Source organism: Hipposideros armiger, unplaced genomic scaffold (genome assembly GCF_001890085.2).
Source record: "Hipposideros armiger isolate ML-2016 unplaced genomic scaffold, ASM189008v1 scaffold_267, whole genome shotgun sequence".
Lineage (NCBI taxonomy): Eukaryota > Metazoa > Chordata > Mammalia > Chiroptera > Hipposideridae > Hipposideros > Hipposideros armiger.
In genome coordinates this window covers 1,235,015-1,261,839 of record NW_017731617.1, presented here as the reverse complement: position 1 = coordinate 1,261,839, position 26,825 = coordinate 1,235,015, and the positions used below count along the sequence as shown (strand labels likewise).

General features: G+C 42.3%; 1 protein-coding gene across 1 annotated transcript in view; it reads right to left on the bottom strand.

Moving 5' to 3' along the window:
- PAPPA (pappalysin 1) overlaps positions 1-26,825 on the bottom strand; it is a 201,265-nt gene that overhangs the window by 128,360 nt on the left and 46,080 nt on the right. The window contains exon 6 of the mRNA XM_019656847.1: positions 26,044-26,542. Within this exon, the coding sequence (XP_019512392.1) occupies positions 26,044-26,542 (499 nt within the window). The remainder of the gene's footprint in view (positions 1-26,043; positions 26,543-26,825) is intronic.

Below are 26,825 nucleotides of genomic sequence, written 5' to 3'. Positions count from 1 at the left end.
GAAGCCTGACAGCAGCTCTGGAGGAGGGGCTGGAATCCCACACTTTCAGACAGGAAAATAGAAGCCCAAGTCGCTCCATAAGAAGGTAGGGAAGAGGTAATAGGGTACAACTGTTATTAAAAAAAGATTATGCTTTTCTACTGAGGAATTTTGTCATAAAACTACATTTTCTCCAAGTTAAAGTAAAAATTAATGCTAAAGATGGACTCTTTTCTCACGAACCTAGGTAGGACAGAATTCTCTCAGGACAAGCTAGTGGCTTCAGAAGGCTTTGCTGGAGGTTAGGATTTATTTCATGGTTGGTCTAAAAGTAGGGCATTTATTTCAAGTTGTTCCTTTCAGCTCCTCCTAAAAACATCTGGAAAGTCTTCCACTGTCACTCGAACTCCTTCTCCTGCTGTGCCTCCCACATCCAGGCAGGCCTTCAACCCTGTCAATTCTTCCCATCCCAAAGCTTCCACATCACTCCCTCTGCACCCCTGCTGCCCCCAACATCTCAGCCTTGATGGCTGAAGCAGCCCCTGGCTCGCCCTCCTGCCTCCAGCATCTCCCGTTTCCAGTCCTGCCAACCCCAGGAGAATATTCTTAGATCCAAAGCCACTCTCCTGCTGAAAATCTTAGTGAGTGCAGTGCTGAGCAAGCTACCAAGCTGAAAAAACTTCCTACTTACTCATTGTTTGTAACTAAAATTTTACCACTTCACTTGAAGCATGATTAGCTTCATCACTTCCGATTTTCATAGAATTCTGAGTGCCATTTTAAATTTAAAGGAAAAAAAAAAGCGAGCCTCCATTAGTGTTTAATCATTCATTTTCAAACTGCAACTCAGATTAATTTCATGTTTCTAGCTAATAAATTTGAATTGCAATATTTAAATGTGATGAGATCATTTGGCTGGTCTTGAAGGGTTGTTTTGTGCATCCTTTGTATGATTTAAAAAAAATATTTTTCAAGATTTAGTCATTGTTATTTCAAAAATGTCTCAAATGACATACCTGCCTTAGGTTTGCATTTCTGGCAATTAGAAACAAAAATACTGAAGTTCTTAACTGGTATGATATTTCAGTAATCCTCCTCAGAAACATCATATTGATAGCAACGTGTATCAAATTTGAGTGCAATCTTATAGTAAAATTTAGTTACAGACTGTAAAATCTTAAGAGTACACACACACACACACATACACACACACACACACACACACGTGCGCGCGCATGCAGGCTAAGCACCTATGACTTAGCTTTCGGTAAAAATCCATGTTTCTTAAAGTGTTGGTGTACAGTTAATATGGTAGATCAATTAAAACCCATCTGAAATCTGCAGACGAGTCACTTCACATCTTTGGCTCTGTTTTTCTACGTTTTAATTAGAATATGTGTTTCTTGTTCCATACCAATGTAAAGATAAAATAAGAAATATGAAAGTACAATAGGAGAAAAGAGGGAGAAACAGTCTGATTGCACGATGGAAACATCCCACTTTTTTTCTCCCAGGAAGCCCTCTCCGAGCCTCGTGATTATGCCTTATTGGGCTCTTCCTGTTTGCATATCACAGCATTCATCTATCACACTCCACCTCTCCAAAGAGTCTGTGCAACTAGACTGTGTTATACATCTTTGAAACGCCTTCTGCAATAAAAATAACAACTGTAGTTTCTATTTATTGACTACCATATGCCAGAGACTATGTCTAATACTTTCTATGAATAATCTCATTTAATCAAAACAACAGTCCCTTGAATAATTATCATCCTCTCCCTTTTCAGGTGAAGAAACTAATACTTAGGGAAGTTAAGCTACTGCTCATAGTCACACTGCTTTGTTATGGGGCAAGGACTTGAGCCAGATCTACCTAACTTCTTCCCAAGACAGTGCTCTCTGGAGGTGGAAGCTGTTATGAACTCAAAAAATACAGAAGAACAGAAGTTACAATACCTAGTTTTGAACCAAATAAAGTCAGCATTCTAAGGCCAGTTGGAAAGTTCTAGAAGTCAAGAGCAACACACATTCTCTTAAACACTACCACAGCCATTTCCCCTCTCTAACCATCCATTTCTTCATCTGTCTATGAAATGGGAATCTGGGAAGTATGTGATGATCAGCTCAGCAATCCATAGTTCCAATTTAATGGGGAAAGCATTGTTGCATCTTTCTGTTCTGAGCTTTTCCACAGGCTAGAAGCTGCCTCAGCCACTAAAATTCTGCACCGAGGATGAGTGTAGCTCAGGTTCTAGCAACCCGATTGTCTAAGCTGGAAGACATGGTGTGAGGGACCAACTATGATGCCCCTGGCACAGGAAGAGCCCAAATAGTCCAGTTCTGCTTTGGGCTGAGAATTACAGGGTAATGCCTGGGCGCTTTGCATGCCTGCTTCCAGCCAAGAATGGAAAAAGAAGGAAACAATCACCTTTTAAGCCTGAGACAATGTGCCAAAGGACTTTCTCCATATTATTGTTGTTTTAATTAGAAGAAATGTCAATTATATTGAAAGGTATAGGGAACATCATAACAAATGTCCTTGGACCTGCTACCCAACAGTGTCACATAATAACATTTTACTACATTTTCTTCATATCTTTTACTTCTGATGTAAAAGAAATTAAATATACTGTTTTGTATATTTGTTTTCAACCCACCTGTGTGTTCTTCCTGCATCCCATTTTCCTCTCTCCCATGAATGTTTTTATAATTTTTGTACATATGCATTGCTTCGCATACTGTAAACTTCATAGGTGTATTAATACTTGTATTCTGTATTTATCATTACGTAGCTGGCTTTTTAAATCCCCTCCCCCCCCAATAGTTTTCAAGATCACACATATTGATACATGTAGCTCTAGCTCATTATTTTCAATGGCATAAGGATTTTATCATATGAAAATGCCACACCTTATTTGACCATTCTTTTCTTGATAGACACCTAGGTTCTTTCTATTATTATTACTATCATTATTATTTAATCTTTTGGGTGGTTTTTTCAATAATGTTGCTTGAAACATTTGTGTTCATGTTCCTTTGTACACAGAACAATAACTTTCTGAAGGAAAGACAGCTAAAGCAATGTTATTAGGTTGAAGGTACTTGCATCTTCAAGATTATTAGACGTTACCAAATTATTCTCTGAAATGGTTATGCTTATTAACATGCCTCCCAACAGGCTTCCCATTGCTCCAGGTCCTTGCCAGCACTTGATGGTGCCAAACATTTAATTTCTTGCCAGTTGGATTAGTATTAAATATCTAATTATTGTTCTTTTTTGCCTTTCCCTGATTACTAAGAAGGCTGGAGATCATTTCATGTGTTTGCTGACCACAGAGGTTTCTAACTATGGTCATTGTTTGTTTATCACTTTTGCCTGTTTTAAATGGTTCTTTTTCTTTCTCTTTATTGATATGTAAGTGTATTCAAATATACTGGATATTAATCCTTTGTAATTACAGGTACTGCAAAATACCATTGCCAACTTCCTGACTCCCTTTTTTTTTTTTCATTCCATGTATGCTGCTTTGTTGAACAGAATTTTTCATCATTTCCTCCATGATTTGTGCTATTCATGTCTTGTTGAATAAATGTTCCTTTACTCCAAGGTCATAAAATAGTCTCCTCTATTTCTTTTGAATAGTTTTAATGTTTTTATTTTCACATGTATGGCTTTAATCACCTACACTGTAGTTTTAATATTATGTGTGATAAGGATTGTTTTCCTCCAAATATGGATGAACCATTTGTCATTATGTAGCTAGTAATTAATCTTTTCACTAGCGAATTGTAAAACCGTCTTTGTTATATATCATTCAGGACTTAAGCAAATTTGGTTTTTGGCTTATCTCGTTTCATTGGTCTATTTTTTTCTGTAATCTTATCAATCGCAGTGTATTTTAATTTCCATAGTTTTACAAAAGTCTTGATTTAGGCTACATCTCTATTCTGTACTTTGGGTGTCTCCTTCAAATGACCTCTTTGCTCCATGTGAATTTTAAGTTTCATTCTTTAAAAAATGACTGTTGTGATTCTGACTCCAATTTCATTGAGTTTGTAGATGTATTTGAATAGAAAGTCATCTTTGTAATGGTGTAGCCTCCCACTTACACAGTTTATCTTTTTCATTATTTAGGTGATCTCTTATGGTTTCAGTTAAGTTGTAAAGCTTTCTTCATGAAAATTGTGATGATTTTTTAAATTAGGAATATAATATATTCCTAACTCAGCATTTTATAGATGTTAGTGTTATTGTAAATGGTAGCTTTTTTCTATCTATCTATCTATCTATCTATCTATCTATCTATCTACCTATCTACACTGTACATGTATATCTATATTTGTATTATATTTTGGGGCTGATAAAAATTGAGTTTTATAAACTGATATTCTATTTAGAAGTCCTTATAGTCTATTTTATTAGTTTGAATAATTTGCTGGTTCTTATTAATTTTTCTATGTAGTCTCTTACAGATGAGAATAATGATAGTTTGTATCTTTTCAATTCTCAGAATTTTTGTTTCTACTTCTTGTCTAGCTGTGCTAGGTGGGGCCAATGGTGTTACTGGGCATTCTTGGTTAAACCCTGGGATCAGAAGGAATATTTCTTATATTTTACCATTAAGCACAATGCCCACTGTATTTTAGTACACGTACTTTATGAGATTAAAGATGTTTCTTTCTATTCCAAGTTTGCTTCTTATTTTTTTTTATCACGAAGAGATCTGATTTTATCTAAAGTTTTAAAATTCTCAATTCCAGTCAAGATGTCAGAGTGGGTAAAACACTGTGCTTGCCTCCTCTCACGACCACAGCAGAATTACAATTAAACTACAGAACAACCATCATTGAGAAATTCCTGTAATCTAGTTGAACAGAAGTCCTACAACTAAGGACACAGAGAAGAAGCCACCTTGAGACTGGTAGGAGGGGTGGAGATGTTGAATGGGCTGGTCACACACCCACATGTGGCAGTTAAAAATTGGGAAGGATATCTCAGCTGTGGAGGTCCCCCAAGAGGTGAGACATCCCAGGCCCACACCAGGCTCCCTAGCCCAGGGTTTCAGTGTGGGGAAGAGAAGACCCCACAAATTCTGGTTGAAAACCAGCAAAGATGGTGGCTGAGTGAGATGGAGGGCTGCTGGAGTCCCAGACATTTCTCGTAAAGGGTCCGTGCACACTGGGACCGGCCGAGTGGCGTGTTGGCTAGGAGTTGGCTTGGGACGCCAGCTCTGAGCAGCAGGGCCCCGGTTCGGATCCCGCATGAGGGCCAGTGACGCTGCGCCCTCTACAGCTAAGATGGTGAACAACAGCTCAACCAGGAGCTGGGCTGCCGTGAGTCGCCAGCGATGGCATAGGCTGCAGGGGTGCTGACCGGCAGTGGGAGTGAACCTTCGTGAGCCACTGTGAGCGGCTGTCCAATGGCCGGCGACCGACTGCCTCACTTGGGAAGACGGCAATTCTAATACCAACATGGGCCAGTGAAGCGATGTCCTCCACAACTAGACTGAAGAACAAAAGGACAGCAACTTGTCTGTTCCCCTTCCTGATTCCCCAACACTGTTCCCTCCCCCAATTCCCCAATAAAATCTTAAACAAACAAAAAAACAGGGGGACTGAGCACAGACTTACTCGCTGATGGACACACTCACTGTCAGCTCCAGTGCAGGGGCAACAGCTTGAAAGGCACCAGGGATATAAGAGGATGAAATGAACTGTCTGGCCTCAAGGTGAGGGCTGGAGGGGCAGCTTTCTCCCAGACAGAAGTTCTGACAGAAGGCATTGTTTCTTTGTAGAGTCCTCCCCGTTCCCAGCCTGCAGACTTAGATAGCGTCATATCTGAGTCTCCAGCAACCTGGCTAACACTGTTCACCCTGCCCTGATGATTCCCTGAGACCCCAACCCACCCAACTTGCAGAAGCACCCAAGCCACTTCCAGTGGCCTTTCCATACACATGACCTATCTTACCTTCTGCTGCGAACTTTCTTAAAATCTCTCAAAGCTTCACAAATCCCAAACAAGTGTTATCTGGCCTGGGTATGCCCTGTACCTCTTGCCAGGCAGCCTCAAGTCTAGCACTAGCAGCAGCTGGACTCGGTTCACAGCTTAGCCTCTCCCAGGCACCTCCAAGTGCAGTGCAGGTGGCAGCTATCTGCATATTGCTTTGTGGCTCATACTCCAAGCGCTCTCTCCTCCCCCCTCTGCCCCCGGGCACAGACTGCAATTGAGCTTGGCCTGCAACAGGGCCCCTCCCCACCCCCCAGGAGGCCCTGGAACCAGCCCACCCAATGGCCTGCTTCAGACTGAGACAGAGCACCACTGGGCTGCCTCCAAGGATGACACACCCAAAGGGCAGACTGAGCAGGTACCAGAACCCTGCTAAAGCAAATACTGCTTTGTAGGGTCAGACTCTGCACAACAGCTCTTCCACTGTAATCAAGGCCAGTCTTCACAACCAATTATCCCAAGGGTCAATCCCTCACATTGACATGCAAACAGCAACCAAGGCTCAACTACAACAGGAAGGCAAACACAATTCACAAGAGGGACACACCTGGAGCACCCAACTCAGGTGACCAGTGCCACTAGGCCCCACAGGACACCTACCACATAAGGCTACCCTACTGATACCAGAAGGCAACATAGCAGCTCTACCTGAGAGCTATACATAGCTCTACCATACATAGAAACAAACACAGGGAGACAGCCAAAATGGGGAGACAAAAAACATGTCCCAAATGAAAAAACACAACAAAGCTCCAGAAAAAGAACTAAACAAAATGGAGACAAGCAATCTATCAGAGGCAGAGTTCAAAACACTGGTTATAAGGATACTCAATGATCTCAGTGAGAACTTCACCAAAGAGATAGGAGACATAAAAATGGAGACAGAAAAAATAAAAAAGAACCAGTCGGTTCTGAGCAACAGGGCTGCCGGTTCAGTTCCCAGCCCGAGCTGAGCTGCTGCCGAGCTGCCAACAGGTGGCAGGACGGCTCAGCTACGAAAAACAAACAAACAAACAAACAAAAAAACTGTATTATGAACCAGTCGGGAATGAAGAATACAATAACTGAAATAAAGAATATGTTAGAAGGAAATAAAGAATAGTTCAGATAAAGCAAAGATTTGAGTCAGTGATTTAGAAGTTAGGGTAACAGAAAACATTCAATCAGAATGGCAAAAAGAAAAAAAGAATCCAAAAATATGAGGATAGTGTAAGGGGCTCCTGGGGCATGGAGTGTGTCAACATTCACATCATAGGGGTACCAGAAGGAGAAGAGAGAGAAAAGGGTACTGAAAACTTATTTGAAGAAATGACAGAAAACTTCCCCAACCTGGAGAAGGAAGTAGACACACAAGCCCAAGAAGCACAGAGTCCCAGACAAGATGAACCCAAAGAGGCTCACACCAAGACACATCATAATTAAAATGCCAAAGCTTAAAGACGTTGAGAAAATCTTAAAAAGCAGCAAGACAGAGCAATTAGTTACCTACAAGGGAGTTTTCGTAAGACTGTCAGCTGATTTCTCAACAGAAACTCTGTAGGCCAGAAGGGACTGGCATGGAATATTCAAAGGGATGAAAAACAAGGACCTGCAACCAAGATTACCCTACTCAGCAAAGCTATTCTTTAAAATCAAAGGACAGATAAAGAGCTTCCCAGATAAGAAAAAGCTAAAGTTCATTACCACCAAACAAGTATTACAAGAAATGTTAAAGGAGCTTCTTTAAGAAGAAGAAAATAAAAAAAGATTTAAAATATGAATAATAAAACGAAAGTAACTTATACCTATTAACAATTGCTTTAAATGTAAATGGGTTAAATGCTCCAATCAAAAGACATAGGGTAGCTGAATGGATAAGAAAACAAGGTCCTTATATATGCTGCCTACAAGAGACTCACTTCAGATTGAAAGACGCACACAGACTGAAAGTAAAAGGATGTAAAAAGATATTTCATGAAAATGGAAACAAACAAGGAAAGCTGAAGTAGCAATACTTAAGTCAAGCCAAATAGAGTTTAATACAAAGGCTATATATATCAAGGGACAAAGAAGGACCCAGTAATCCCACCTCTGAGTATTTATCCAAAGAAACCCAAAACATTACTTTAAAGGGACATGTGCATCCATACATTCATTGCAGCATTATTTACAACAGCCAAGATATGGAGGCAACCTAAGTGTCCATCAATGGATGAATGGATAAAGAAGAGGTGATACATGTATACAATGGGATATTACTCAGCAATAAAAAAGAATGAAATGCTGCCATCTGCAACAACATGGATGGACCTAGAGGGTATTATGCTGAGTGAAGTCAGATAGAGAAAGACAAATGCCATATGGTTTCACTTATATGTGGAATCTAAACAACAAGATAAATGAACAAACAAAACAGAAGCAAACTTATAGATACAGAGAACATTCTGAGGGCTGCTAGATGGGAGCAGGGCTGGAGGGGAGGGTGAAAAAGGGGAAAGAATTAAAAAGTACAAATTGATAGTTACAAAATAGTGATGGGGAGGTAAAGCATAGCATAAGGAATATAGTCAATAATACTGTAATAACTATGTATGGTGTCAGTTGGGGACTAGATTTATCAGAGTGATCACTTCATAAGTTATACAAATGTCTAGTCACTATGGTGTACACCTGAAACTAATATAATATTGTATGTCAACTGTAATTGAAATTTTTAAAAAATAGAAAAAAATTTTAAAATTCTGCATCTAGTAAGTCTTGTTTTAAAAAATCATTTACTGTCAGTATTGTGAATTAGATTCATAAAGCATCTAATGTTAAAATCTGTCATTCTGGGATAATCCCGCTGTGGCTGAATGTATGTGTTTGTGTGAGTGTGTGAGTTTTAATACATTGTTGAATTCTTGCTGCTAAAATATAATTTGTTTTCTTCTTTCATACATTTAATTGACCAAAAAGCTTTATATTTTTCATTTATTTATTTGTTTTTTTATGTATTGCTTCATGGACAGAAATAATGTTCAATGAGACACTAACTCTTTGACATTTGTTGGGATGTGTTTTCTGGCCTATAGGTAAGTTTAACAAAATGTTCTACATATCCTAGAAGAAAATGTTTATAGTTTAATTCAGTAGCAGGGTTCTATATATTTTTATCAGATGAAACATTTTTTGTGTTGTTCAAAATATTTTAGATCATTATTCTATCTTAGTTTGCTTGATCTATTAATGATTGAGAAAGGTGTATTGAAAGATCATAATATCATTATGGATCCATCACTTTTTTAAGAGTCACATTTGACACATATTTTCATGTCATGTTATTTGGTCTATTTAATCTCAAAATCATTATATAACTTCCGTTTAGCAATTATATGGTGACCTCTTCATCTTAGCAATATTTTTGCCTTAACGTTTCCTTTGTCTGATAATGATATTAATTTGTTTTGGTTAGTGTTTGTCTGGTAAATATGTTTCATTCTAACCTTTCAATGAACTTATCTTTAGTTAGGTCCAACCTGAGAATTCCCATCTTCATAGTTGACTTTAATCTGATTTGTGTAATGACTGTTATTAGATTTCTTTCTCCCATCTTGTTGGTGCTTTCCATTTATCATTCCTTTTTCTTTGCTTATTTATTTTCCCGCTTTCTTGCCTTCATTTGGACTTGTTGAATTCCTTTTATTTTACTCTTTCCTCCTTTTTAGTCCATCTAGTCTTTGGAGATTATATTTCCTAACTGTATTTCTTGTTCTTGTGTACCCCCAACTACTAATATGCATACTGGTTATCAAAATCAAAATTTAATAAAAACCCTTGTGTTGATTGCTAACCCTTAACTTTTCATGTCTTCTTCACTTTTGTGTTTGTTTTCACTTTGACATGTTTATTGGGTTTTCGCCTGTGGGAATCCTGTGCCCCCTTGGTCAAGTCTTTGCCTCCCTCTAGACTGATTTTCTGTTAACTTCTAGGTATGCTTGGAACATCACTATCTAGAACCACTTCTTTTCTTTTCTTTTCCAGCTAGTTTTTCAGTTCAGGCATTCCCAGACCATACTGAGCAGTATAAACTTAAACATCAACTCTTTGTTAGGTATAGGACATATACATAGACACACACACACACACACACACACACACACACACACACACAGAGGGTGCCAAAAACATGTATACACATTTTAAGAAAGGAAACTGTATTAAAATTGTAGTACTCAATATATACCAATAACAAAAGATGTATACAAGTCACATTTGACTTCTGCAATTACAAGAGGTGCTCAAAGTGGTTACCATCACTTCTGATGACGGCGAACTACTGCTTGAGCAACATTGACCAAAGTGTCCACTTGTATGCATTTTTTTGGCATCCTCAGTATATTTCCCCTACTACACCCTTTCACTAAGCATGTAGACTTCAGAGGTCCCAACCTTATTTTGAAGGCTTTAGTTACAATCCCCCCACCTTACACAGTTGGAGGGCCAAGTCATCTCTCCTGGAATAAGCACAAATATACAATTGCCAAAACTTATTATGGCTCCCCCTCATACAAATTACGTCAATAAAATGTTAGACTCACGGCTTATCTGTCTAGTTCTCAGTTCTATTTTATTTCTTGCTGCTGGCAACATGTTTTTTTCTGATCTCAGTCATGCATCTTAAAGGATGCTAGTTATATCAGTTATATTTTATCTAGACTATCTCGAGAGATGTTTGCATTGGAAAGATTTTTGGTTAACTAGTCCACCAAATTCTACATACTATTTCTTTTTTTTTTACAGATTTTATTGGGGAATTGGGGGAGGGGAACAGCATTGGGAAATCGAGGAAGGGGAACAGACAGGTAGACAAATTCCTGTTCTGTTCTTCAGTCTAGTTGTGGAGGACGTCGCTTCACTGGCCCATGTTGGTAAGATCATTGTGCTCTTCCCAGGTGAGGCGATCAGTTGCTGGTCATTGGTTGGCTGCTCGCTGCGGCTCACAGCAGCTCTCACTGGCTGCCAGCCACTCCCGTTGGCTGCCAGCCACTCATGTAGCTCATGGCAGCCCGCTGCAGCCTACGCCGTCGCCGGCGACTCACAGCAGCCCAGCTCCAGGTCGAGCTGTTGTTCATCATCTTAGCTATAGAGGGCTCAGCGTCACTGGCCCTTGATGTGGGATCCGAACTGCGGCCCTTCTGCTCAGAGCTGGTGCTCCCAAGTGAGCTCTTAACCAACTGAGCCACTCGGCTGGCCCTACATACTATTTCTAACATCAATCTGAATAGTAGAAATCATTTGCATTGTTCAACTGAGGTTCAGCATGGTTTGGTAATCCGTCCAAGTTCAGGGAGATAATAATTATAAAGCAAAATTTAAGCCATGTTGTTTGACTTTAGTACCCTTGACCTTTCCATGGCATTGAGCTGACCCCTTGGATAAACACACACTAATGAGCAATGCATTAATATCCAATCAAATACAGAATGCTAAAACTATTTGAAGAGAAGGCAAGTTCCTCTTCACAGGCCTAAAGTCTTTTAGGTAGCTGCAAACCCTCCTAAACTGTTTTTTTTTTTTAAATGTAGAATTTTAGAGAAAAATAGCTTCAGCTCTGACATATATTTAGGGTGAGCAGACATTTTTCTTAATTGAGAAGTGATAGTACATGATCACATTAGCTTTATTTTTTTTTACTAACCATAAAGATCCCCCATGCTTATTTTAACAACTTAAAGCACCATTTGAAAGAACTTAAAATAAAGCAAAAACCATTTCAAAATTCATCACTTTGTGGAAGCTACCAGGAACATTCTTGTCAGCATCCTCCACGGGCTTTTTTTAACGTATAAATACACACAACACATACAATTTTCCATGAATATAAGATCACAATCCTGTTAGTAACCCTTCATTTTTTGAGTTCATGAAAAAAAAACAACAGTATAGAATTCAATCCAGCTAGTTATCTTTATGCTAGCTAATTGTACTTCTAGCTTTGACCACTTCTTCAAATTCTGGATAAATATATTTATATCATTTCACTTGTTCATTCCTTCATCCATCCAAATTGTATTCATGGAGTCATGCTACCTTCTCTTAGGTTTCTGGGATTCAAAGATCAATAAAATATGGTCTTGCATTTAAAATGCTCATAGGCTTGTGGAGGAAAAAAAACCCAACACATTAAAATGGACAGCTGTAGCATAGCCTCAAAGGTGTAGGGTAGGGGGATGCGGGAACATGAGGAAGGATACCTGAACCAGGCTGAGGAGGAGAGGCTGTGAAGTGACTTGACTGGGGAAAAGTAAGGAGAAGCCAAGCCAGGAGAAGTAGGAGAGAACTTATCATATTTGTTTTGTGGAAGAGCATTTTGGTAGCAATATAGGTCATTGTTTCAGGGGCAAAGGGAGACCAAATATTCCCCATGGAATGGAAGGTGCAGGAATAGAGTACCGACCAAGTTCTGACACTAGGCCAGATGTTTTCATACTCCATTTTGTGTCAAGAGGATGAAAACTTGCAACAAAACATCCTTCCCCACGGAATGACTCTAGAGCTGTGTGGTCTTCTCAAAAGAATGTATTTCTTAACATTCATACACGAAGGTTACATACACTCAGTATTTTCCTACATGTAATAATGATATGCTCAATTCCAATTTCATCTGTGAGTCACCCTGACTTCTCTCGCTCTCCATTGGTGTGGTGCTTTAAATTTTTATTCAGCCCGAATTCTTAAGAGAACACATTATTATTGTTTTCGGCTGAGAGGTACTTTGGTCTTACTTTTTATTGGAGAGGGTGGCTGCTAAGGATTTGGGATAGAGAGCCTGATATGCCCTGGGAAGGGAGATCTTGCAAGGCAGTCTGAGATTACTGTGGCTGTCACCTGGATCACGCACATGTCAGGAAAAATGGTTGTGCTTCTTCTGTTAACTTTGGCTGTGATTTTGGGTGAATCAGTTCTCCTTTCTGGACCTCACTTTCCTTGGGCCAATTTCTGGTAAGAGTCAGGCAGTGTGGCCACCATTTCCTTGTGCAAGACAAATAAAAAGCATGTTGGACATTCCAGTAGGAGTCATCCTAAAGATGAGGAAGAGACCATGAATGGTCTCAAGCAGTTCAAAGGGGGATTAGTCAAGACCAGTCTGGTTGTAATACGGGGCAGAATTTAAAGAGTACCAACAGAGGGGAGGGCCCGAAAGTGGCTGGAAGGATGAGAAAGGCATAGGGAGGCTTCTGACACCTGGATTAGGCTGATTCCTTCTATAGGTGTCTTTAGCGCCCCATACTGTATTATAAAACTCAGCCCACTTGATTGCCATCAGATGTTGAATATCTGATCGTCCTCGATATTTGTTAAGTGCTTCAAGGACAGACAGCATGTAGGCCTTTCGTGGCTATAACTCTGTGCCTCGCACTGTGCCTGGCACAGAATAGGTGTCCAACAATATCTGTTGAATGAATTACAATTTGGGACAGTGCACACGGGACAATGTCCAATGACATAATGATGAGTATGGTGATCTGAGCAGTAGAAACACCACAGAGCAGGACACAGGTAAACATAGCTAGATGAAGAACGTTCATTTAGATGGAACTTCAGGGTAAGCCAAAGGAATGCTCAAGTTTTCGTAGAATGGCCAATGGAGAGTGTGCGGTACACGGTGGAAGGCTCTGAGGCAAGTAGCTAGGTCACTGAGCGACAGACAGCCACGGCTGTAAAAGCAGGGCACTGGCCACAGTGACTTCCCAAGCCCCCTCTTCTCCTCTAGTTGTAGACGTGAGAAGGAGCTGTGCGAACAGTAGTTAAGATACTGAAGCAGCGCCCCCGTTCCTCACTCCACTTTATCCCTCCTTCCAGGTGCACTCCGGAGCTCACAGCACTTTCCACTTGACATGCCCTTTAATTAACACAAAGCTGTGAGGCTGAGATCCCCCCTGCCAAGAATCTTTGTTTGGGAAAACGGACTTTTGCCTTGCAATATCCATCTGTGTATTCCTCTGGTGACCACTGTGAGCTCCTACCCCTTGTCCGGATTAAAGGAATGAAGAATGAGATGACAGGGGCTGGAGAACCCACTGGCCATTCGGATCCCTTCTAATGGGACAAGGTCCCATCCCTGTCACACAGGTCACACAAAACTCACTGTTTCCATGCTGATAATGCTGCCCTCGCTCCGTGCAAGGCTCAGGAAGGAGCGAATGTATACATGCAACTGATTAATTCCAGCAGCCTTTGATAGAACTGTCCAAAGATTTGCCCTGGTACCAATTTAAAACACAGTAGCAAATTTAATAAAACTAACAGTTTGCAGCCAAGGCCTTTGTTATTTTGTTTTAATCATCTTTTACCACCAATTGAAACGATTTTCTACTTTCTTGGTGCAATGAAATACAATACAAGGGAAAGAATGGAGGGATAATGTGGAAATTATAAAAGATCCAGAGCTTCAAATCCTGGGATAAGGTAACAGCAGTCCCGAGATTTAGCTGGTTGTTTGAGTCAGGCGGAGATGAGGGGAAGACATTTACCAGTTTGGGGGAAACGCCACACCTGGATAGCATTAAAGAGCGGAGAGGGGAAAAGATCTACAAGGGACTCTTGTTTTTCCTGAATGCAACCAAAGGCGAAGTGTGACAGCTACCCCCAAACACCCCTGCTGGTGATGGACAGGTCTCTCGATTACGGAGCAGGGGCTTCTGACAAGCTGACCGGTCGCCGAGGCCCCTGGGAGCCAAAACACCAGATACAGTCGGAGGTAAACAAGGCATGAGGCATAGTGTGAAAATTGAGGCCAAGCGGGGCCAGCAAGTCCAGCGGAGGGACACAGTGACAGCTGGTGATGGAGCTGTGCTAACTGAACCCAGTTGTTGAGACCAGGGGCCAGTGGGGAAAGCAACCTCCTTTCTCCTCCCTGTGGCCTCTCTGGGTGGCCAGCAATTTTATTACTGGCAGAGGGCGAGCCCAACAGCATTTTCGAATTTGGCACCACATCTAAAACCATTTGGGGGCTGGGCTTCCCTTTCTTCTCTGCCCCCACCGCCCCATGAATGCTTTGGGTTCGGTGAAAGCCGGCGTGCAGTTAGCAAACTCCATTTCCCCTGAAATTTTGAAACCCATGTGCACTTGGGGAAAATGTAATCCTTATGTTTCTGATTCATTTACACTTAACTCATCAAAACGCTATTTTGTAAGAGCTATTTGATGTCTGCGAAGTCTTCTGAGCTCTTTTGTAAGCCTCGCTTCTTAGAAGCAGGAAGTCACGTTTCTGACGAGAGGGAGAACTTGAACCTAAAAGGTTGAGTTTGTTTTGAAATGAGGGGCTCTTGGAGGGTCACGTGGATCCTGAGCTTGGCCAAATGTGTTCTCTCATTTCCTATACCAACCCCCCCTCCCCCCCGCCCTCCTCTCCCCGCAGCACCAGCTGCCATGACGTCACCGATGTCAGCTCTCTATGATTTCACTCTGAGCATCCAGCAGAGGCTTCTCCATGATCAGAGGGTGCCGAACCCAAATGTGAGTCCCAAGGTCTGGCCAAACTCCAGCACGGCTTTAACCTGGGGGCAGGAGCACCTGGGTTGGGAATCAGGAACGCTACGTTCAATTCCATGTTCTGCCATCAGTGGGCTGTGTGACTCTGAGGAAATGGCCTCCCCTCTCTGGGCTCCATTCTCTCATTTGTACAGTATCAGTGCTTTAATGCTCCTTCCAGGTCTGAGAGATTTTCAGTCTAATTCCTAGAGAGTAAGAGGTCTGAGCACCTCAGAATCTCTCTGCTTAAAAATTCTGGAGACTGAGTTTGTCTACCAGGTGCTTAGCTTAAGAAGGAAACACAGAAATGTAGACACGGAGCTGGATGGCTTCAGATATCACTTGCCCTGAGTTTCTCATTGTGGGATGGATACCAACACCCAGAGAAGGGGAGTCAATTACCCCAAGTCATACAGAAAACAAACGGCAAAGTCCAGCTTTCCTGGTATTTTCTGACTAACATCCTTGGATGGAAGTTTTCAAATGTTTCAGGTGATAGGATATTGAAGCTGGGGCAAAAAAACAACAACACCAAAACCCTCCTTCCCACCCTGACAAGAATGTGAAATCCGGCATTAGAATGGAAGGGGTGGAGGGGCTGGCATTTCTGCAGGAGGCACAGTGAGGTGGTGTCTGGCTTGTATTAAAGCTCATGAGTGAATGATTAATCCCGGGTAGAAAACAAAGCCCAAGCCTTGTAACGTTATAGGTATCAGTGCTACGGAAGATTAACCCCACAATACCCCCGGGGGACCTTTCAGAACACTGGACTACACTTTGAGAATCGGTGGATGATGAAAACAGGTGGTCTCCCAGGTCCTGTCTGCCCGCCCCCAACACACACACACACACACACACACACACACACACACACACACACACACGCTCTCATCCATGCGCACACACAGGCACATGCGCGAGCTCTCCACAGGGAAGACGCATGTGGCTCCGAGTGAATCTTAGCTGTGTGCCTGCCACTCATAGGCTGAGAATGAGAAGGGACATCTGACCTCATCTTCCTCCGCTCATCCCAACCCACACATGCCTCTGCCTCCACATCCTCTGTTTTGGCGATGCCAGTAACACAGCTACACGTCGCCTTCCGGGACCCACTCACCTGCCTCCTCCCTCTGATCAGGCATCAAGTACTTCCATCCCATGAGAGTAGCGCAGCTGCATCCAATTCTCTCCATTCCCACCATGATGACCCTAGACCAGTGCCATCATCTCTGACTCCAGTTTTGCCAACACAGACTTCCCTTACCATTTTATCATCTTTACCTCCATCCCTACACCCACCCAGATGGCCACACACAGACAGAGAGCTGTCCTGACACCAACTCTAATCAGGATGCTCTCCTACCTAAAGGTTCAGTGGCTCCCCAGCACCCTGAGGACGAAGTCCAAGCCCTTGAGCATGGCACTCTAAAACCATCATAACTGGCCTCCTCTCAAACTCGCTGGTCTCTTTGCTCAAACGCCCTTCCTCAAATTCTACCCCTCAGCCACCATGAGCAAGCAGGGTGACCTCCTTTCCCTGGTTAAATCCCCTGACCTTAGCTTAGATGCCACCTTTTCCCGCAGGTTCTCATTGGCTCTTTAAGACGAGTGGGGAGCTCCAAGTCCATGTGCTTCTCTTATCAGAACACCTTTCTCACTGTTTTGTTACCATTTATTTATTTGTCTCCTTCTCATATTAATTAGACAAAGTGCCCAGGGGATGGGGACTCCATTACTGCCTGGTTTACTTATCTCCACGGCCTAATACAAGGCCTGGTACAAAGACAGTGCTAACGAATGCCTATTGAATGAATGAAAGACTGACTTACATCATCTGGTCTAATCCTTTCACTTTAAGGATAAGGAAACTGAGGCCCCACGACGAGAAAGGACCATGCTGTAAGATTCTCTTTTGTCCTTTTGATGATGTGGTAACGAATCCATTTTAGAAGTTAAAAGAAAGACCTCCAATATACCAGATAGCATATGTATTGTCACGGATTTCTGACTACTTATTGATCTGCCACACATTCATTCATTTCTGCATACATTTATTTACCTCCATTTACTGACCATCTACATGATGCCTGGCCTTGCACGAGAAGCTGAGGCTAATATGGCAGATACTACCTAGGCCCCACCTCTAGCAGCTCACTGTCAAGTCACAATGCAACTGAACAGGAAAAACACACCAATATATTCTGAAAGGATCACAAAGGGAGAGCTTGGTAAGCCCGAAGAGACAGACAGATTGTCAGGGAGGATCTCTGAGTGTCCCAGTGTGCCTGGAAGTCTGTCATTAGAAATGGCCAGTCCCCAAGCTCACAGGACAGATATAATGCCAAGGTGATATGTAACCTGCTTCCCCCCCCCCCCCCATTTCGGAGTGAGACGCACTCAGTGGTCTGAACAGAATGTCAGCACTGGGAATGTCATTCAGAGTCACCTAACTATTTCTTCATGTTATACAAGGGGGACTTGGGCCTCCAGATGGGGAGTCACGGACAAAGAACACAGCAAAATGTCAGGTCAGTACTGTAATCCAGGTCTCCTGATCCAGGGCCAGCATTTTGATGGGTTTCTTCTTTTTTTTCCTGAGCTCAGCTATAGAGGTTAAAGTGCAATTTATCTGTTCTTTCTTCTAATCCAACACTGAACCAGAGCAGCTCCAGTCAGAGTTTAACCGGCAACGGTTTCATGTGTGCGTCTGTGCGTGTCTGTGTGTTTGCTTTTTCACACCTACTTTCCGGCCTGGCCCTGGCCAAGAACAAGGCTAATGAAAACCAAACAATAGAAAGACTCATGAACATTTCAATCTTTATAGTTCCCCTGACTGCATCAGGGTTTTGGAAGTCTATTATCTCATTAGTTGTTTTCAGGACACCCCTTGTGGGGCCATATAGCCAGAAAGCGCTGCCCACTTTTTCCAAGGGAAGGAACATTGAAGGGACCTGGTCAGGGTCACACAGCCAGGCAGTCCTGTGCTGGCCTGGGAAATGGATCTCTCGGTTCTGAATTCAGCATCTCTAAAGTAAATGTCTGAGGGTCCTGTTTGACTGGGCACAGCATAAACCCATTAAGACGGCCCCTAGGGATTCTCAGCATCTCTGCACACAGAAAACGGATTTTGTCCGCTTCTCTTGCCCATACCCAGTATGATATCAATTCCTCCACTCTTCCCACATCTGTAATTACTCTGACGGCTGTTCATTTCCTTCTCTTCCCGACTCGTTTATTTGTTTTCTTCAAAATCAGGAATTGGCTCTGTACAACCAAGTCCAGTCCAACCTACCTGCCCCCGGGGTGAACAGCAAAAGAACAAAGAAATAGGTGACATCAGGACACCGCTGTAACCTGATTTCACTAACTTGTTGCTTTCCAAAGCAACTCTCCATCTACCCCACCCTCTCATCCAACACTAAATTAAAATCTGTTCCTCCATTCTAGGAAATAACATCTCTCTCATTACGAATTCTCCAACTAAAAATGAGAATCACTGGACAGCTCCTTTTTAAAACCCTTGCATCCAATACATCACCCAGTGTGGCTGCTTTTACCTTTGAAACATACCCCTAATTCATCCACTTCTCTATGCAAATAATCATAACCTCTGGTTTGGACTTTAGCAATCAACCCTATGTGGACTTTCTCACTCTTCCTCAGTCCTTTCTTCACAGAGCACTCAGAGCAATTTTATATGTATTAAAACAAAACAAAACAAATTTGATTGGTTTCGTCTTCTATTTCCCAATGAATAAATCCAAAGTCCAAAACATGGGCCACGACCCCTTCATAACATGGCTCCTGCTTAGCTCCCCAGTCTTGTCTTCTAGGTATTCCCCCTTCACTTAGGGGAGAATTATACTCTTTAGAGCCTCTTGTAATAATAACATTTAGGTTGTAATTATATTTTTATTCGGGCTATTATTCAGTTCAGCCCTCCTATCCAATTATAAGATTGAGAATTATGGCGCCAGCATTGTGATTGATACACTGTAGGGACTTGTTATTAAATGAATGAAGGAAGGAAGGGAGGAATGAATTTATCAACAGAGCTTTAGGTTCATCATTTCACTTCTGTGGGTCTCATTTAACATTGGCAGAAGAGACCCTGTAATGGCCCACTTGCTTTAAACTTCAGTAGTGCATCAGACTGATCCACAGAAAATTTTAAGATAAGTAATTTCAGGAGTGTTGGCATCAAACAGGGGCCCTTCCCACTTTCCCAATCATGAAGATCCTTGGAGATTGTCAGCATTTCGATGGCTGCTGCTGACTCTGGAGATCTGTTGATTTTGCTAAACCCTTTTGTTTACCCTCAAGTTCTCGGAACCCGTATTTCATCCTGAGAGGTACTTGGCCTGAGACAGGCGAGAGGGAGTTATAGGTGGGTGATGCCCAGCTTCCAGAAATAGAGTAAGATTGTGCTGACTCTTAACCCTGCTGGCTTGGGCTAGGAACAGAGGTATCCACTCTGGGCTTGGAGAAACAGCTCTCATTCCTGAGACTGCTCATCTGCCCTGGTGGGCAGGACGTGAGACTACAGGCTAGACCATGGTGGGCAGGCATGTGAGAAGACCCTCCTTGGGAGGAGGTCTGCTCTGGAGGATGCATTTCAGCCACAGGTTCCTGGAAACCATGCTGGTCTGACAGTGTCCACCCTTCATTAAACCTCTTCCTCCTTATCTACTTCAGTGTTCAAAAAACAAATGAAAAAAATGTGCTCTCTCTTGTGTTTATTTTATTGCTTCTTGGAAAAAGAAAAGCTATTTTTGACACCTATTTTCTCCATCCATCACAATGCCACCTTATCCTTCGCATGTTATCATGTAATGATTGTGCTCTACAGTTCGCCAGGCACGCCCTTTGAGGTCAGGCAAGGAGATGTAAAACGACTCTAGCATCTGTTAACTGTGGGATCTTAAATGAGTGCTACCTCTTTGAGTTTCAACTTCCCCACCTAAAAAGAAGGCATACTGATGCCTACACTTCCTTGGTAGGCTTAGGAAAGAGACTGAGCATGTATGAAGTAGTCACAACAGGCAGTTATTACTAGTAGTGGTGTTACTAGTCATGGATGCTACTAGCATAGGTGAGGGTGGTTAGCACAATGACTAAATTTAGTCTCCACCGAGAGCAGGAACCAGGTCTTTATTAACTACCTATTTTGGGTTCAGAATGTGACATGTTTCCTAGCACAGAGAGCATACTAAATTATTATTTGGTAACTATATCCACGTATACAAGATTACTCAGAGTAAGTTCTTCATACATGACAGCACCCTCTGGACTACCTGCTTCCCCTTAGATTCTAATAACATTGATGGAAACACAGGAAGGCTAACATTAACGTCCCAGTTTAGCAAAACTGAGGTGTTCAGAGATTAATGACCAGACCTAACTGAAAGATATGAATAGCAGGCCACAGAAAAGGAAATGTAAGTAGCCAGAAATATTTGAAAGGTGCTCATTCAAGAGGTTCAATCACAAGAACATCAATGAAAAGTCATGTTTTATCCATCAAATGGCCAAAGACAAGGCTCTTTCATTTTATCAAGTACTAGTGATGATGTGGAATGCTGCTGTTGGGATGTGAGCTGGCTTGCTCACTCAGAGTGCCATAGGTTGTATCCATTAATGGAAAACGCTCCTATTTGGTAACCCAGCAGTTCCATCTCTCAGCATCAACCTGGAGAAATGGTCACATGTGCCCACAAGGAGGTTTCTATAAGAGTGCTCATGGCAGCATTCGTTTAAATAGAAAAATGTGTGAAATAACCTAATTACCCAGCATTAGGGGTATGGCTATGCTTACTATAGAATACTATGCAGCAGTTAAAAAGAGTGAAGTAGACTTAAGAACCACAGTGGATCAATAGCCCAGATTACTACATGCCCTCCCCCTCAAAACTCTACATTTGTTCTGCAATTGAATGTGCACTTCTGCTGGGAAGTATAGTATATTGGTTCATTCATTCATTTATCAGTGTTTGCTGAGTACCCCCCTTGGTTTCAACCATTCGTACTGTGGCAAATCTCTCCAATGCTCAACTCTTATTCATCCTTCAGGTCTCAGCTTAGCCATCACTTCTTCCAAGAAATCCTTACACATCTCAAGTTGTGTTAGATACGCTTCCTATGTTTCCCTACAGCCCCCTGTATTCCTCACTGCATAGCACTCTTTATGCTGCGGTACAATCACCTGATTCCTTACCTGTTTTCCCCTTTAAACTCTGTGCTGATGAGGCCAGAGATCAAGACTCTACTCCTAGTTCTATGGTAATAGACACCCAGTAAATATCTGCTGAATGAACTGATGATGGATGGATGGGCAGATGAATCGATAAATAATGAGAATGAGCTGCTATTCACTGTACCTGATTTGCCTTATACCTCACTACTCTAAGCCAAAAAAATAATAATAAAAAGGTGGGTGGGGGGAATCTTAGTTTGGTGGAGTCCTTGCTTCTTAGCGAAATCCGAAGGTTCCATGCAGGCCCAAGCAGCACCGTGCCCAGTGCAGAAGCCAGTCAAGTTGACAGTCAAGTTCAGAAACAGAAGCTGCCCTGCTCTTTTCCCAGCCAGACCCATGAAGAAATGGCTGTGTAACTCGTGTTGCTGGACTCCAATACAGGGTACAGGAACTGACTGTGGGCTAGGGGCCTGTAACCGGTCAGCCTGTCTTCTCCTTGCTGTGTCTTGAACGTTAGCCAGCTGGGAGGCATGTCTGAGCTCTAAAATTCTGCCTTTGCATTATTACAACAGGTGGTATTGTGGTGTTGTGGTTGAGAAGGTGGAATTTGGCATTAGACCTGGGCTTTAGACCTGGCTCTGGCATTACCAGCTGTAGTAGGTTGGGTGAGTGCATTTTTTGAGCTCTAGCTCTTTCTCTGAGCTTCACCAGCCTCATAAATATTTGTAAGGCACTTAAAGCAAAGTGAATATTCAGTAAATGGTTGTTATTATTATTATTATTATTATCATCATCATCATCATCGTCATGATTACTGTCCACACACTAGACATTTCACTAGGGCATCCAGAACCACTGAGGTCCACGCTGGGGATTGATTCTTATAGACAATCTCTGCTGAGTCCCTTTTACTATGAACAAATGAATGAGTCATCTATCACCTAAGAACAACGTCTATCCACATAGACTTGCTGAACATATCTTACAGACAGGGAAATTGAAGTCTACGTGAGTGACGCCATGTGTCTTAATGTCACATGGTGAGTTAGTAGCAGAGTCAGCATGGGTCCCTTTATCCTCTGCTTATGTCAGTTCTCATTCAGTGAAGGGGTCCACTTAGGGGAGACATTCCACATTTCTTTCTTGTCCTGGCCAAAAGTAATCAGTCTACTGGAAGCATCCATGGGGCAAGCACAGAAGCCTCTCCCTTCATCAATGTCATACCTTGGGACACTATCTCCAGTATAGATAACAGAAAGAATAAATATTTTTGCTGAGAGAAAAAAATGAAGACAAAGGTCAAAGGGGATCATGTAATGGGTTGAGTCAGGGAAGGAAAAAAAGCATTTTTTTCCTCTCTCCTCTTTTTCTCCAAAACAGTCTTTATATAGAACTTGTATAAGAGCCAATTTATTTGATATGGAAAAAATGTGAAAGCAGCAAAATACACACACAGAGAGAGAGAGAGAGAGAGAGAGAGAGAGAGAGAGAGAGAGAGAGAGAGAGAGAGAGAGAGAGAGAGAGAGAGAGAGAGAGAGAGAGGGAGAGAGAGAGAGAGAGAGGGACAGACAGATACTTGTGTTGGAGTTCAGAACTTGAATTACTAGGAGATAAAGGAGCTGAAATGATAGGTTGACTTGGAACGATGTTTTTCTTTGTTCAGAGTCTTAAAGAACATTCAGGTCAGGAAGCCCAGCCCAGCTCAAGTCTCCAATAAATGAGACTCATTTTGAGACTCAAGAAAGACAAAGAAGATGACCAATCAATGCCTCCATTTAGCCCTTGTGCTTGTCACAGAATAGGGACTAAAGACATACCTGTTGAGTGCATGCATGAAAGAACAAATGTTTCACAAGGGTGTGGACCTGTGGTGGTTTGGGAGGCAAACTGGCACAGGAGTAGGCATTTTTGCTAAGTAGTTAAGGTCTTCAGCACGGAAGTGTGAGTGTCCACAGGAAAGGAACTGGGTCTGAGTCATCCCGCTAATCTCCGCCTCCCAGTCCAGATTCTGGCACACAGAATGTTCTCAATGCATATTTGTAAACTGAATGAGTAGTTGTATGAGTGAAAGAGGCCTTGCAGATTCCTGGGCCTTCGAGATCATTGAGAGCGGTGGCTATTAAACTTGAACCAGCATCAGAGTCGTCTGGAAAAGCCCTGTACTCAGAGCTTCTGATTCAGTCACCTGGGCTGGGGTCTAAGAAACGGGCCTTTCTACGCACCCATTGAGGTGGATGCTGCTGGTCAGGGGCCACACTTTCAGAACCTAATTTAGTGCAGTGGTTCTTAAACTTGGCTGCACATTATAATGAGATTTTAGAAGCCCCATGGTCAAGCCTTAGCCTTACCAATTATGTCACTACCTGGCAGGGGAGGGAAGGGTTCAGAGAGGAGGCAAGTGAGATACAGGCATTTTTTAAATGTCCCAAGTTTTCATGTGATGCAACCGAGTTTGAGAACTACTAATCTACTGCAACCTCCTTTTGTGGAGGAAGCCTCTGAAGACCAGAAAGGGTAGGTACCTAGCCTAAGGTCATAGAGCAATGTAGTGACTTAGTTGAAAATAGAACTCAGGTGTTTTTACTTCTTTAGCTTAATTCCCACCATTCCTCACTCATCAGCCCATGTCAGCTCTTACAGGCTCATAACTTGAGGCCAAAAAAAAGATAGAAAAAAAAGCAGTGTTTAAACTGAGGTTTTAAGATATCTGTTATTTATGATCTCCATTGTTTTATAAAGAAATTTTAAGTGGATGCTTATTTATAGAACTTTACTACTCTAGACAAATTAGGAGATGGAAGAGACAGGGTTATGGAATATTTTCAAGGCAGGACAATTCTTTAAATTTTAAATACATTCTCAAACACAAACCAAGCATGCCCTCTGAGTTCTTAAACAGGTGTGCTTCATTGCTGAGTCAATGAATGGGCAAGGGTTTGCTTGTGATGTGCACGTTAATTGCTGGCATGTAAAAGGAAGTGCTGGTAAAGTGTTTGAACATGATTCTGTCTCTTAAAAAGATTAAAAGTTTCCTCCAGAACTTGGTTTCTATTAGTGACTGGCTCAGTAAATATTTTCAAGTAGACAGAGCAGAGGCTGTGTCTTCTATCATCTTAGAATCAAAGGAAGAGCCACAAAAGGCCCATAGAAACCACTGACTTCAACATCTTCATCACACGGAAGAGGAAATTGAGGCTCAAAGAGTCTGACTGATTTATCTAACAGTAAGTAGACTGGCTGGAACTAGACACAGTTCTTTCCAATACTCAAAGTATTCCCCACCAAACATCCAGTGTATATAGTCGTACTCAACAAATGTTTGGTGATTGACTTCATAGACTCTTGGTACCCAAATTAGGTGGCTAAGGCTCCCTCATTTGTTAGGTTAAAGCAGAATCTGCAATCACATTGTTAAGTGAACACTGGTTAAGTGCACTGACTTAGTAGTCAAGGTGGAATTCCAAGCCTGATCTCACCATATCCTAACTGTGGGGTTTTGGACACATGACTTCACATCTCGAAGCTGCTGTTTTCTTCTCTGTGAAATGAAAAGGATAATAGGGCTACGGATACAGAGAGGATGACACAAGTAAAAGCTGTAAAGGCCTTAGCCCATTGTCTGGCAGATAGGAAAAGCACTAATGACTTCATGATAATGTGGCTTCTCTCATAAAACATAAATCCTGGGCATGTTTGAGGAAGGTGTAATAGAGAAAGGTGGCTTGAGAAACGAATATCAAAGACAAACACTATGTCATGTAAAAGCATTGAGTATCCAGAAGAATCATGGAGACCTAGAGCTGCAAGGACCCTTAAGGACCAAATATGTGTTTCAGGGAAAAAAAAGAAAACAAAACAAAACAAGGACCATGACTGGTGATGTCCACCTTCCAGCAAAATTCTCATGCAAATACCCAGGAATATGGCCAATTCCCCGCCAACTTGCTATAATTTCACCTTCTCACCCACTAAAAAAGCAATCCGAATGCATGAATATTCTTTAATCCAACATAAAAAAGCAATCGTTAGCAAACTTCAATTCTCCCACTTTCATTAGTAACAAACGACTTCCTTACTGCTAATTTCATCCAACTGTTGGGAAAGCTAAGTTTCAGAAAGGTTGAAATGCATAGGGTCACACAATAGAGCTGCCATCAAAATCCAAGCCTTCTGCTTCCTTGTCCACTGCCTTTCCCACCAAATCAACTCTGCCTTGTTAAGACAATTCTACACCCAATGCCAAGCTAGAAATCCCTAGAAGTGAGTCTGGCTGTGATGAACTTTCTTCCAGTCCAGGTCTCTCTGGCCCTCCTTGTATCCCTCCATAGCCCACCTACTTGGTCCTCTCCCTGTCCAGAAAGTGCACTTACATGTCCGTGAATCTTCTATTGAGATGTAGGATGGAGGCCACATCCACCTGGAGAGGAGGGTCCCGGACCACCTTGTACTGCAGGGGCTTACACGCTAGGCAGAGCGGGCTGTCTGCAATGGAGGTCAACATGGCAGCATCAATCTCCAGGTGCTCATCCAACGTGTAGATCTGAATGCCATACACCTCCTCACCCACATCCCGGAGCTTAATGGTCAGTGGAACATCACAGATGACATTCTGAGGGCCCAGGGAGATGTTCTTCCCGTTGGTAGTCAACAATTTGATGTCATTGACAGCCCCACTAGAGTCCCAGTCAGTGGAGACAAAGGTCACCCAGATCGCCAGAGACTCCGGGACCAAAGGGTAGTGGAATTCAAGTTCAAGGTAGCAGCCTTGTGGCTCTGGGCAGGCTGGAGGGACCGTGTGTGGGTTGACAGCTGAATTTGGGCTCCAAGTACGGACACTGGACTTACAGGGCTGTTCAACGTCTGGATGACCTATGGAGAAGAGATGAGGATATGAGTTCCTGAACAACCTTCAGTCTGGTCCTCAGAGTTTCCTGCAGATCTTGGGAGAGGTTGGTCTGACTAGAACTCAGACAGAGGGGGAAAAGAAAGAGAAGACTCTCAGCATTTTGGTGACTCTTCTGTATGTACAGCAGCCAGCTCAAATCTACCACTATAATACTTGAATGAATCACCAGACATTTGGTCAAAAGTATACTCAAGTAAGTGTCTTACTATTGAGTTAATCCCCAAACTTTCCTTCCTCATCTTCCAT